This window comes from Balaenoptera musculus, chromosome 18, assembly GCF_009873245.2.
Source record: "Balaenoptera musculus isolate JJ_BM4_2016_0621 chromosome 18, mBalMus1.pri.v3, whole genome shotgun sequence".
Classification (NCBI taxonomy): domain Eukaryota; kingdom Metazoa; phylum Chordata; class Mammalia; order Artiodactyla; family Balaenopteridae; genus Balaenoptera; species Balaenoptera musculus.
This window is the reverse complement of record NC_045802.1, coordinates 53,386,158-53,399,430: the sequence shown is the minus strand read 5'-3', so window position 1 is coordinate 53,399,430 and position 13,273 is coordinate 53,386,158. Positions and strand designations below refer to the sequence as shown.

The following is a 13,273-nucleotide window of genomic DNA, read 5'->3' as shown; positions in this document are numbered from 1 at the left end:
TAATTCAGGGCTGGCTGGCAGCCTGGATTTTATGGCATCTGGATTATCAGAATGGCTGTCGTGGAATCTGTTTGACTACATCTTCCTTAGAGAACAGGATGAACTTCCTGTGCCCTTTTGATCACGTGTCCACATAATGGGAAGTTTAAAACCCAAACTTCCTATTTATTCAGAGGCTAAAATCTTCCTACTGCTACTAAGCTTGGCCAGTAATATCCAAATACTCATTTCAATTTATGATTTTCACTTTAGCATTTGGGTTAAAAAGATTCCAAAATAAAGGCATCAAATGTTAGAAACAAACAGAATAAAACTAATAAACCTAGGGCTATCTGGGGACAGGCAAAGCAACAGTGCTGTGGTCTCACTGATTAGACTTTCTCTGCACACATCAGTCCTACAAAGAAAGAAGCTTGACTGTAAGGTCAAGGGATAAATATACTGGAAATATAATGAGAAAAATCATGTTGGACTGCAGAGAAATTTTGCCTTGTTACAGAAATTCAGTCCACTTCTGACTTTGCATAAATTGTAGTAATAAAGTGCATGGAGCCAGCAGGAAGACTGATTAACAAGTAGAAACCACCAGGTGGATTCAGGTTGAATATAAGATCTCTGAAAAAAGACCCGACCAACCAGAGACTCCAGTTTAAGATCAACTCATCAAACCACTTCTCTTACCCAGGGATAACTGCAGGTCTTTTCCCCAGTTTAGTTAAGGATAAAAGGACATCACCAAAGAAGGTCAGATGCAGAGATAAGCTGTCCCCAGTCCTCCTAGGGATGTAGATAAGAACTCAAGTGTTCTATTTTGAATTCCTATTGCAGCCACTCCCAGCTCCCTCCAAAAGGTAGCAGCTATAGAATTTGGAGATTCAAAGCAATTCAAAAAAGTGAAATGACTACAGTCCTGGCTGTCAAATCAAAAGGTCATTATTGCAAAGCCCTTTCTTTAACTTAGGAAGGTCCCTCCCAGAAGAGTCCATGCATAAATTGTTTACTAAGGCAATTGGGATACTAAATTGTTACTCGTGGAAGCGGTATACGCTGTTGTATTCTGGGCCATCTTTAAATACGAATACATATATAACTCACCTTGGTTATAAAACTAAAAAAAAATAAAATAAAATAACCAAATAATCAATATTCTTCTTTGTCTCAAAAACGCATCATATCACTGCAAGATATCTCTCTGGTTATCAAACCTGGGTCTGAACCCAGTAAGCCCAAGTGGTTTGGTCAATCTCACAAAGAAACTGGAACTAGAGTTGTTTAAAACTACATTCTCGCATTACTAAGACATAAATCAGAAGCTTAGATGATTACGTGCAACCTTGAAAATATCTGACTTAACTTGGCCAACAGACCTACTGGTAAACAGTAGGCCAACAGACTGGGGGAGGCAAAATTCACGTCAGTTTATACACTGCCTCATTTGAAAAAAACAAATTGAGGGTAATTATAGTTATAAAATGAAGTAAATCCAAAGAAATGAATACAGAAAATTAAATGAAGGCAGAGATGAGATCGCAAAAGTATGACAACACACAGTCCTGTTCAATGGCTCAGACTAAGCGGGCATGTTACCTGGTCCCTCCAGAGAACTTAGAGGTGAGTACTGGTGTAGCAGGCGTTTCCAAGGATTGGGCGTTTTTCAACATCAGGGACAGGACAAACATGAGGGGTGCCTCTCTAGAACCCTCCACAGCACGTTTGAAAATGAGCTTCATTGTGAAGTTTTACATAACATCCTTTCAAAATTTTAAAGTATCTTCCAAAATTAACCCGTTATAATTTTGGCATGTAACATGAGAATCAATTTTGGGACACATGACAATAGCTGCACCAAACACTTCATTGTGTGTGCAATCACACGCATACCTAGAAGCATAATTCTTCTTTGGGGTGACAACTAAGTAAACTTTGGAGGCACAATACAGTGCTTTATACACCACTTCTGAAAAGTAGTAATAATAAATAATAAATTAAATAGTAAGGAGTAAATTAGAAAGACTCCAACAGATTCTCGTTTTTACCTTGTGCTTAAGTTATAGGTTAAATGTTTTCCCAGCTTGCAAACAGGAGGCTGATGGGGAAGAAGGAAGAGCTAGATTACATGGGATTCCTTCTAGCTCATGAAAGATAAGTATAAATTCCTAGATTCTTCTCTATTGATTCAGTAAAAATGGAAGGTACTCTCAGCAGCCGGAGGCTTCTAATTTAAATTCCATTTTATACTTTGAACCAGAACAACGTGTTTTCACAGAGTTCCTGCAGCGCTGGGAGCACAGCCTGGGCACAAGTGTCTCCTAAGAAGCAGCCATAGGGTGCAGGGGTTTGAGGAAGCGAAGAGAAGGCGTTTCTTTCACCTGTTCTGCCGGAGACTTGGCCATATTCAGGCAGCGCGTTCCCACCAGCCTTGCGCACCCTGGCTTTGGCCCCCAAGTCCGTCCCCTCGGTAAAAGCCGGGGTTCCTCTGCACCTGGTACCTCATCTCCGAGAAGAGGGTAGGGAAAGCCACCTGCTGTTGCACTTACATAATAAATGTCTTTTTATTCATTGTGAACCAGTCGGCCCAAGGTGCATTTTGGAAGGCACCTCCGCCTGCCTTCGTTGAGTCCCGGGAAAGAGAGCAGCCTCAGCCCCGCGCCGGGCGGGCGGGCGCCCCCTGGTGGCCCGACGGGCCGTGAGCGCAGCGGCGCTTGAGTTCACCCGGAGGCTGAAAGGACTCGGGCGTCGGGCGAGCGGCCAGAGCTGGGGGGGGGGGGGGGGGGGGCAGTCGTCCCGTGTCCTCAGGCCCGGGGACGCCGTGGAGCAGGCGGACGTAGCCCGGTCCACCCTCACCCGAGGGGTGGGGGGACGTAGGCCAGCGCCCGGAAATAACGCATGCCACTTCCCCTGCCACCTCTGGGTCCAAACCTCGGGCGAGGAGAGAGAGCCCTAGAGAAACATGGAGAAGGCAGGGCGAGAGCGCGGCGCGGCCGGGAACGGTACGGGGACGTTCCAGAACGAGAGCTCGGGAGCAGGCAACGAGTGCCAGGGTAGCTGTGAACGGATGTGGGCTGGAGCCGGACCCGGGAAATCTAGCACCACGTTTTCCTAGCACTGTTTCAAGAACTCTAACCCCAGCACGGCGAGATCGCAGGTGCTCTTCGGGAGTTTTGACCGTACTTCTCTGTAAAGTAAAACCATTCTGTAAATCATTAGAATCCAATATTAGGAGTGTGTTGGGAGGGGTGTTACTTTCCCACCGGTGCTCCCACGTGCAAGCACGTTTCTTAGTAAATGAACGGCAGTTAGAGCCGTGCATATGTATGCATTTTCTATCTGTATATACGTATACATATTTTTTTAAAGTGGGAAAACACAGAGCACCTTCAAAATGGACAATAGGATCTTCTTGGGAAAGGTTCTACGTGACAAGGAGAGTCGGAAATGAAGGGTGACTCTTTTGGTTAAGTGGAGGAGGACATCTGCAGTGAAACAGCGTGCCCCCTCCCATTTCAGAAGCCCGTGATGTCGCCCTTAGTAATCGTTTATGTGTGTATGACTGCATCAACTAATTTTAAAAAGGCCTGTATTGTAGAGTTTCCTTCCGCTGTTGCGTCAAACAAAACAGTAAGAAAGATCTTCAGACAGCCTCCATCTGTAGCTGACTGCCCCTTTAAAAATAAAATCTAATATTAAACCGAAAAACTACACATCGACACAATCAAAAGCAAATCCCGGCAAGAGCAGAAGTCACTTGAAACTCGAATCTGCATTCCGTTCCTCTCGTACGCAGCTCCGAGGTGGGAGAGGCGGTTTGTGCTGGTGCCTGGTGTATAATCGGGTTAATCCAGTAGACAAAGAATAAACCAATAGCCCTCCCACCTCACTTCCCGCTCCCCTTCCCCTCCCCCTTCTTCTCTCCCCGTCGCCCCCTCGAGGGGGAACAGAAAAGGGGAGAGGTTGGCTTGCAATGGATTCCGAATGAAGTCTCAAAACCTGCAACTTGTTTTTAATGCTAACACTGCCTGGCCCGGATTAGTTTGAAATGTTCATTCCCTTTTCCTAGTGGTGGGGAGAAAGTTCCCTAAGCCAGCCGAGCTAAGGCTCTTCCTCATGGCCCCTGGGGAAAACTTAAGGTCAGTGTTTCCTTGAAACTAGATAAACTGACCCCGCCGTGCCCAGCCCGGCCCCGCGGGCACCCCGCGTGACGGCGCCCGGGCGGCAGGACCAGCCTAGGGACGCGCGGGGCGGCGCAGTTGCCCTTTTGAATGCCTCCTGCGGCTCGGAGCGCTGGCGGGCGCTGGAGTGTGAGTGAATGTAGCCCCGCGGAGCCAATGAGCTGGGACCGGATGCGATATATCCTCTGGGACAACAACTGCTCTGTTCCGCCTCGGATCCACATGACGCCATTTACTGCTGCCGCGGCCGCCGCAGAGCTCCCTGCCTCCTCCGGAAAGGCGAGGGCGCAAGCCAACGGCGAGCCCCCCCGTCCGGGCCCCAGACCCTCCTCCTCCTCCTCCTCCTCCTTCTCCTCCTCCTTCGCACCCACCGCCCCCGCCTCGGCCTCGCCGCCGCGCCTCCACAACGCCCAGTCTGCACCGCCGAGAGCTGCGCGCCGCAGCGCGAGCGGAGGAGAGGGGCCGGCGGAGCGCGCAGCGCCCAGGCCCCCGCGCCCGCCCGGCCCGCAGCCCTGCCGCCCCGCGCCCCCGCGCCGCCTCCGCTCGGACGCGGCCGCGGCCGCGCGACTTGGCCATCTGGCTTTAGGTTCTCTGTAAGGCCGTTTTCTTTTCTCATTCGCTCATCTGCCAAGAAAGGAGACTCGCCGTTGGCGCTTTGGCCTCCAGTTCATTGAGAAAAAAGAGGAAATACTCCGCGTGCGCTTTTAGAAAGGGGGTCGCCTCCAGCCCCGATCTCCAGAGTGTTCATCGCCTGGGGGCTTGGCTCCGGATTTTCCTCTCCTTTTCTCGTCCAGCCGATTGCTCGGAAGTTAGACTGAAGCAGAGTTTAGAAGCAAGAGGGGAAAAAGTTTGCATCGGGGCTGGATTTATTTGCACATCGCAGGAAGAAGAGAATCCAACGGAGAGGGGTTGGTGCAAAGCCGCGATCACGGTGAGGCGCGTTTGACTGGCTCTTCCCCTCCTGGCTCCGTGGCCGGCGCGTTGTGGGCAACATGGAGTAGGTGCAGCCGGACCGGGAGTGGGGTCCGTCTTTCCTCCGGCCTCCCTTTCTCTAACCCCGCAGGTTTTCCGTGGGGAACCCGGGAGCTGCCCGCGGGTCTGCCTCGCCTCGGGCTCGGTCTGCCTCGGCGGGGGCTGCAGTGCGCGCCGGGTGCAGTGTACCCGACCCCACGCGCCCGCGCTCTGGGGGGTTGGGGTGGCGGACGGCTCGCGGCGAGTCGGGTCCCGGCGGTGCACTGGCCGCGAGTTGGGCGCTGAGAGCGGGAGAGGGAGGGAAAACACTTTGTGTTTTCCAGGTCGCCGTTGCAGGCGCTCGCATTGCTAACCTGTTCCTCTCCGGGGAAGGCACGTCCTGAGAGAGGCTGTCCCGAGGCAGGGGCGCCGGGGTTAGCGAGGGAGCGTGGGTCGCTCGCCTCGCGGGGGCAGCTAGACCTCGCGTGTGAAAAAAGGACAGGGTGCCGGGTGGAGGGAGCCCCCGCCTCTGCTCGGTGTGAACACAGGCGAGCACGGAGCCGGGTGGGAGCGTCGCCCTGCCTGGCGCCGCGTCTCTGCGGTTCGGAAGTGCAGCTTTCTCTTTTTTCCGTTCGCCTTGGTCGGCTTGGGTCATGCTTTTTTTTTATTTTTAGAAGATTGGGCCGACCCAGCACAGGAAGAAGGTCATCAAGCGGTCGCGATCGTTTTCCATTACCTGAAAATAGGTGGCAAAAGAGGCTAGGGTTTGTTTTTTTTTTTCCCCCTTTTCCTTTGATGGGCTGATCCACTTTTTTGTTGCTGCTGCTGTTTCTTAATTCGGAATCTTGTGCGTTTTTACAAAGCGGTTTCTGTGTCGGTTTGCCCCACCCTTGCTTGTGCTGAAGTCCTTTCCCCCTAATCCTTAGTCTGATCACACACTGTTCTTAATGGGGGTTTCAAAGCGCTTTCAAAGCGGGGGGCGGGGGGGGGGGCGAGGGAGCGGGAGAAGGAGGGGTGCTGCGAAGGAGGCCAGGGATAAGCAGAAATCACTCTAGTAAACCTCCTTGCCCGCAAAGATGCTAACTTTGCACTGCAAGCAAATCTGCGCGGAAAGTTTCCAGCTTAGGGATCTGGGTCTTGCACGCCCGGCGTGGGACCCTGGAAAGTGTTCTTTCTTTTAAAAGCATTTTTTTATTTGATTTTAAGGAATATATACATGTATATAGATAGATATTTTTATTAATATATAGGCGTTTGCAGATTGCAGGCAATGCCCCTTCGGTCAGCGCAGGGTGGAGTCGCCCGGTGTGCATGGGTTAGACCTCGAAGTCCCGGCTCTATGTCTAAGGCAGGACTTTCTTCCTCGCGGCGTCGGGGCTGGAAACCAGTGCCCCGTGTTCGAGGGCCTTGGCCGGAACGTGCTGCGATGGGCGGTGTGACCTCCGCCTAAGGGTGGAGTGGCTCCCTCTTGGAGCTGGGAGGCAGTTCTCTGGGGTGGGGGAGATTCTATCTGGGAAGGAAGAGAGGGGGAAGCGCGCTCTAGCGTTTCAGGGCACGTCCCCTTCCGAGGCGCCCGCGCCCCCCGCCTGTCTGTCCGTCTCGGAATTGTGCGCAGGGGGGCCAGCTTGGCTTCTGGGCTGCGTCAGTCCTCCCGGAAAAAGGTCCCTCGGGGCTCGGACTGTGTGTCCCACCTGCTGGGGACGGTGTCGGTGCGCAGATAGAGCCGATAAACGGGGTGAAAGCAAAGAAAGAGCAGCGCGATCTCGTCTGCCTCTCTGTTGGACCTGAGATCCGGTCTCCAGCTCTGCCTTTTTCCGAATTGGAAGGCGTGTGTCACCTGCCTGTGTCTCTTTTCTAAAAAGCCAGACGGGATGAAAGTCCACTTTTGCGCGTTTTTAGTCATTGTAGACTTGATTGGCAAAGGGGGTGGTAGTTTTGAAATTTTACAGAGGTGGCAATTTAAGCGGTTACTTGTCAGGATGATAGATTTGAGATGTGACACTTGAATTTTTAAAACACTTCCTGTTACCGCCAGTTTATGTTCTCAATTATTAGGTTTTTGGAAATGGGCAAAGTAGTTAAGATTTTGGCAGAATTTAAAATGTTCTCCTAGGCTCTCGGGTTGTACAATATGTGATTCTCAAGTTGTTGGGAAGTTGAAAATAAGTTCCTGTCTTTTTGTTGCTCCTGGTGTAAGTTTGCTTTATTGTAGTCCTGGCACCTGACAGGATTTGAATTGGTGTGTTTTTAATTCTATAACTTTGTGCTACTGTGTAGTTAATGATAATGCATGATTGTTGTATAAAAATGTATAACTATTCCTGGGGGGGAAGGTATTTACTTTTTTTGCATGTCAGGTTCATCCTATGGGGTTTTATAAAGTTACAGAATAGTTCAAGGTATTTGATGTAAAAGCAGACTTAAAGTAAGAACCAAGAATTTCTAGGCTGTATTTATTGATGTTTAAGGCAAAAATGACCATGATAAGTTTAAACCTCTTTCAGAATCTGAAAAGGTATTCAACTTTTGAAAATGTCAGTATCAATGTTATATATTCCAACACTACTTTCCCACAGTGTTTTACATGGAACCTGAACCTTGCAGATTTTATGCTTATTTGAGTAAGGAATTGTTACTTACGCGATTGAAACAAAGATCAGCTTGGTGTCACCACACATCACAGGATTAAAGAATTGTTGATACACAGCCATAATTTTTACTTTTTGGTACAGGCGTGGATCAGATGGCTGTCCGAATACCCTCCACAGCAACTCCGCTTCAAAGCCTGTTTCTCTAGAGGAAGTGGGGAGTGAAGAGTTAACTCAAGGGGGTGGAGAGTGGGAAGTATCCTGGAGTGTAAACCGTCTCCTTCCTCTTGGTTTCCGCAGGAATTCAGATGTGTTCTAAGCCTACTGGGGTGAGCACACTTCCAAGACCTGATGGAGGCCAGAGCTCAGAGTGGCAGCGGATCGCAGCCCTTGCTGCAGGCACCCCGTGACGGCGGCAGGCAGCGTGGGGAGCCCGACCCCAGAGACGCCCTCGCCCAGCAGGTACACGTGCTGTCTCTGGATCAGATCAGAGCCATCCGAAACACCAATGAGTACACAGAGGGACCTACTGTGGTCCCCAGACCTGGGCTCAAGCCTGCACCTCGCCCCTCCGCTCAGCACAAACACGAGAGGCTCCACGGTCTGCCTGAGCACCGCCAGCCCCCCAGGCCCCAGCACTCACAGGCCCACGCTTCTGCGAGGGCCACTCTGTCCAGGTCCATCAGCACAGTCAGCTCGGGGTCTCGCAGCAGTACTAGGACAAGTACCAGCAGCATTTCCTCTGAACAGAGGCTCTTGGGATCATCCTTCTCCTCGGGGCCTGTTGCTGATGGGATAATCCGGGTGCAGCCCAAATCAGAACTCCAGCCAGGTGAGCTTAAGCCGCTGAGCAAGGAGGATTTGGGGCTGCACGCCTACAGGTGTGAGGACTGCGGCAAGTGCAAATGTAAGGAGTGCACCTACCCAAGGCCTCTGCCATCGGACTGGATCTGCCACGAGCAGTGCCTTTGCTCGGCCCAGAACGTGATCGACTACGGGACGTGCGTGTGCTGTGTGAAAGGCCTCTTCTATCACTGTTCCAATGATGACGAGGACAACTGTGCTGACAGCCCGTGTTCCTGCAGCCAGTCTCACTGTTGTGCACGGTGGTCGGCCATGGGCGTCATGTCCCTCTTTTTGCCTTGTTTATGGTGTTACCTTCCCGCCAAGGGTTGCCTTAAATTGTGCCAGGGGTGTTATGACCGGGTGAACAGGCCTGGATGCCGTTGTAAAAATTCAAACACAGTCTGCTGCAAAGTTCCCACTGTCCCACCCAGGAACTTTGAAAAACCAACATAGCATCGTTAATCAGGAGTATTGCTGTGATAAGGATTGTTCCCTTTTTTTTTTTTTTTTTTTAACACACACATATGCAACCAACTAAACAGTTAGAAATCTTGGCACTGTTGATAGAGGGTTGGGATATCCTTTGCTGTTTGCAGTGAAATGCTTTTTGTCCATGTGCCATTTTAACTGATACGCGTGTCAGAATTCAGCTAATGGAGCTCAGAGTATGTGATGCAGATCTTGGCAACCTACATGTTGCATAAGCTAAAGCAACAGACACTCCTAGGCAAAGTTTTTGTTTGTGAATAGTACTTGCAAAATTTGTAAATTAGCAAATGACTTTTTTTTTCCCCATTGTTTTCTCCAGAGATAATGTGCTATATTTTTGTATATACAATAATATTTGCAACTGTGAAAAACAAGTTGTGCCATACTATGTGGCACAGTCACAAAATATTATACTAATATGTTGTACATTCGGAAGAATGTGAATCAATCAGTATGTTTTTAGATTGTATTTTGCCTTACAGAAAGCCTTTATTGTAAGACTCTGATTTCCCTTTGGACTTCATGTATATTGTACAGTTACAGTAAAATTCTACCTTTATTTTCTAATTTTTTCAACATATTGTTTAGTGTAAAGAATATTTATTTGAAGTTTTATTATTTTATAAAGAAGAATATTTATTTTAAGAGGCATCTTACAAATTTTGCCCCTTTTATGAGGATGGGATAGTTGCTGCAAATGAGGGGTTACAGATGCATATGTTCAATATAAAATAGAAAATATATTAACGTTTGAAATTAAACTGAGCTGGATTGTCTTATTTTACCTTTTCTTTTGTTTTTTGAAGTGAAAAAGAAACCATTTTATGTCAAGGATAGCATTTCAGTGGAATTGTTTCACTTGTCTATGAGATTATCTTATGGTTGCTGCTTTCAAGTAGAGTGGAGATTTGGTGATTTTCAGAGATAACTTGCCGTCAGGAGAGAAATAGCCGAGCACCTGACTCACTTAATAGTATTAATCATATGAGGGCTCATTTTTGGCTCCTGTTGTTTTACTGATTTGCAGACTAGCCTTTGTTTTGCAGGTTTAAAAAAAAAAGTCTTAACTTATTCATTCAGGAGACTTCCCTAAAAGATGAACCATTAGACTTTTTCTGTATATACAATATTGAGAATGACTGTCATAAGGCTAATTCAAGACCAGAGAAATGAGTTCATGTCAACAAATATTTATTGACTGTCCTCTGTGTGTCAGGCATGCAGTATACACAGATCAAAGCTTATAATTGAGGCAAAAATGTTTTCTTGACTTAGCAGATCATGGCTCTGTTTTTTCTAGTCTCTTTGGTTTTAGACTCTTAAGTTTATCACCATGATACCAAGTTCCTTATGTTAGAAAAGACATGGAAAACATAACTTGTTTTGGTTCAGGCGCTGGGTATCATGAAATTTCATCCTGTATTGGCCTAATAATTCAAGCACAAGCAGGCCACCTTGAGAGCCCCTGTTGTATTTATTTAATCAAATTATCCAGAAAATTGTTAAATTTTACACTGAGAAAAGATGCAGTATGGCAAAAAAGTCAGTGTTTGCGGTTATCTTTTGGACGCAAACACACAGCAAGCTGCTAAAAGCCCATCTTGACAAATATTGGGTTTTCTTACTTGTAATAAGTCACTTGATTAATTAGTCACTTTATGGCTGATTTTTTTTTTTTCCAAAAGCACAACCTTTTGCTGCCAAGAGTCACCGGAAGTCTAGGAAATGATTTACCTGACATTATTGTTTAATCTCTCGTTTCCTGTTCTAAGGCTCCTTTTCTTAGGTTAAGAGGTCTTAGTACAGGCTGTCTTCTGTTTTGTTTTTTGAAATTGGCTTTCAAGAAACTATATAGCCTCCTAAACCAAGACATTGCTATAAGGACCTTCAGTTTCCTCTAAGCTTTCTCCAAAAAAAAAAAACAAAACACAAGGGTAAATTAATTTAGAAATTATTTACTCTTAAGTTTCAACCCTGGGATACTGAATGTTGCAATTCTAATACTCATATCTAACCATTATGGTCTAAGAGGAATTAGAATATTGAAAAAACAATAGGACAGGGTTTCTTATTCATCATATAGTTTTCAGGATTTGTAAAGCACAAAAATTTTGACTACCAGTTTCTGAATGTGTATCAGAAACTGCCATATGCACTGAGAAATTTTTTGGTATAGAAATTGTGAGTCCTTTTTTTTTTTTTAAACCACATGAGCAGCTTTCAAAGAGTTACATAGACAAATTGAATCAGATGCAATAGGGTGTTTATTGAAGATGTAGAATAAAGACCTCTTTCCATGGTTATGGAATCAATCTCTGATCGTGTGGCCTAGGGATTTGCATTTTTAATCATTCCACTAGTGATTATGTACGGTTTGAGAACTACTGACCTAGATATTGCTTTCTAATTTAGCTTTTTTTTTTAATGGAATCCATTGTAAAGCATAATTCACGAGTTTGAATGTAGAACATAGTGATAAACCAGCTGAATTTAGAAGAGGACTTGGTGTAAGTGTATATGAAGTCCCAATCAAAATTATTTAAAGATAAATAAGGAAAATTGGATTCCTCAAGAAGCTTCTAACTAACCTATTAAATGTTGAGTTTGTCTATAAACCAGTATAGAATTCATTTTCAGAATATAAAAAATGTTTATATCTAAACAGATTGAAAACAGATGGTGCTCACTCTTCAGTGTGTTAAAGAGATTTTAAATGTTCCAGGTCATCTCACTGAGGTAAAGGAATAATCACCTCAAGTTCGTGAAAATTCTTATTATAAATACCAGTCGATAATGCAATGGCCATTATTTGAATATTGCGATAGATTAAAAGTATAATGATACAGTCAACATTAGTTGACCCCTTAGCATTTAGGGGTCTCTTAACTATATATTTTTCTGGTTTCTTGCCTTTTTATTTTTTTAGAAACCTGTGCATTCTCTATATTGAGATTCATTTAAGGATGACAACTTGATTGCTGTTACTGAAAACAGTCATTTATGTGTGTTGAGGAGGAGACTTTAAGGCTCTGCCAGGTTTCTCCATGTTGGAGCATGCTCTGGGCATTGTCTGTGAAAGAAGAAAGCCAAAACCAAATACAGGTACTCTCAACCAAACTTTGCATGACTTCTTTCTCCAATACACCTTTGTCTCAAGGACTGATTGCCTCCAGGATATATAAGATAGTGATGATGTCAGATTAATGAGTTTGCTCTTTGCACAGTGCAGTGAGGTATTGGATAGACAGTTGATGGGTTTAATGCTTTTGAACGTATATGTCAGAAGCTTCAAGGGTTTAATGGGTTTCGAGTTTCACTTGTAGTTATATCCAAATCAGGCCATTTGCCTTCCTCTCTTAAATGTGCAGAAGGACCAGGATGTACGTGCAAAAGTCTCAACTGTGAAAATGGGTTAAACTGTGTAGATCAAAAACATTAAGTTTGTCATCTTGTGCACAATCTTTTACACTACTTTAGTAAAGAACAATAAAAATAGGCATTAACTAGTTACATCAATACTGTATCAGTATCCATTCTTTGGTTTTCAATATTCATTAAGACACAAGTTATGTTAATTTCTACTTTAATTAGGCCAGTTGCCTCATTTCTCTGCAAGATACCAAGGGTGGGTCTCCATTGATTGAAGACTAGAGCAGAATTTTAAAATCAGGCCTGTCTGATTTGGCTGAACTGATCATCAGAGTGAAACTTTACATCTGGAATATTTAACCACTGGTTTGGCCATTCATGGGAGGATAAAGCTGTCAGACTGTATCCTATAGTTGCATTTTATTTGGATATCATACCACCACCTTCCTTACATCATGAGAGACAACTATTTGAATAATGAGAGACAAAATGTGAATTCCACTAGTGATAGTGCACCTCTGGTCAAAATTAAATTTAAGATATTCATTTAACTTGTAGTTGAAAAAAGAGAAATATATCTAGAATATATGTTATATAGAATATAACACACATTATATTCTATATAGAGAGAGAATGTAAAAATATATAGAAATAGAGCAAATAAGAAAAAAAGATTAGCACTTAAACCTTTACCAAATGTTTCACATTTTTATTTAAAACTGCATTTTGATTGACCTAAAGAATTTTTAAAAGCCAGTCTTACTTGGCAACTAATATTTTTTTAATAAACTATTAAAGGAGATTAGAACGAAGCCTGTTTGTTGCCTTGGCCTCTGGCTTGGCTAGATGGGTCATGTAAGG

General features: G+C 45.4%; 1 protein-coding gene and 1 long non-coding RNA gene across 2 annotated transcripts in view; one reads left to right on the top strand and one right to left on the bottom strand.

The window, feature by feature from the left end:
- The window catches only part of LOC118884196, a 118,687-nt gene extending 116,062 nt beyond the window's left edge, over positions 1–2,625 (bottom strand). The window contains exon 1 of the long non-coding RNA XR_005017226.1: positions 2,538–2,625. This is a non-coding gene — a long non-coding RNA (uncharacterized LOC118884196). The remainder of the gene's footprint in view (positions 1–2,537) is intronic.
- Positions 2,626–4,721: 2,096 nt separating this feature from the next.
- On the top strand, positions 4,722–9,804 carry SPRY2 (sprouty RTK signaling antagonist 2). Its single transcript, XM_036832003.1, has 2 exons — positions 4,722–5,100; positions 8,009–9,804. Exon 2 carries the CDS (start codon positions 8,060–8,062, stop codon positions 9,005–9,007), a length of 948 nt encoding a protein of 315 aa, XP_036687898.1. The 5' UTR covers positions 4,722–5,100; positions 8,009–8,059; the 3' UTR covers positions 9,008–9,804.
- Positions 9,805–13,273: the final 3,469 nt, after the last annotated feature.

Excerpts from the sequence above, each read along its gene's own strand:
- SPRY2 (XM_036832003.1), top strand. The coding sequence starts at position 8,060 with ATGGAGGCCAGAGCTCAGAGTGGCAGCGGATCGCAGCCCTTGCTGCAG.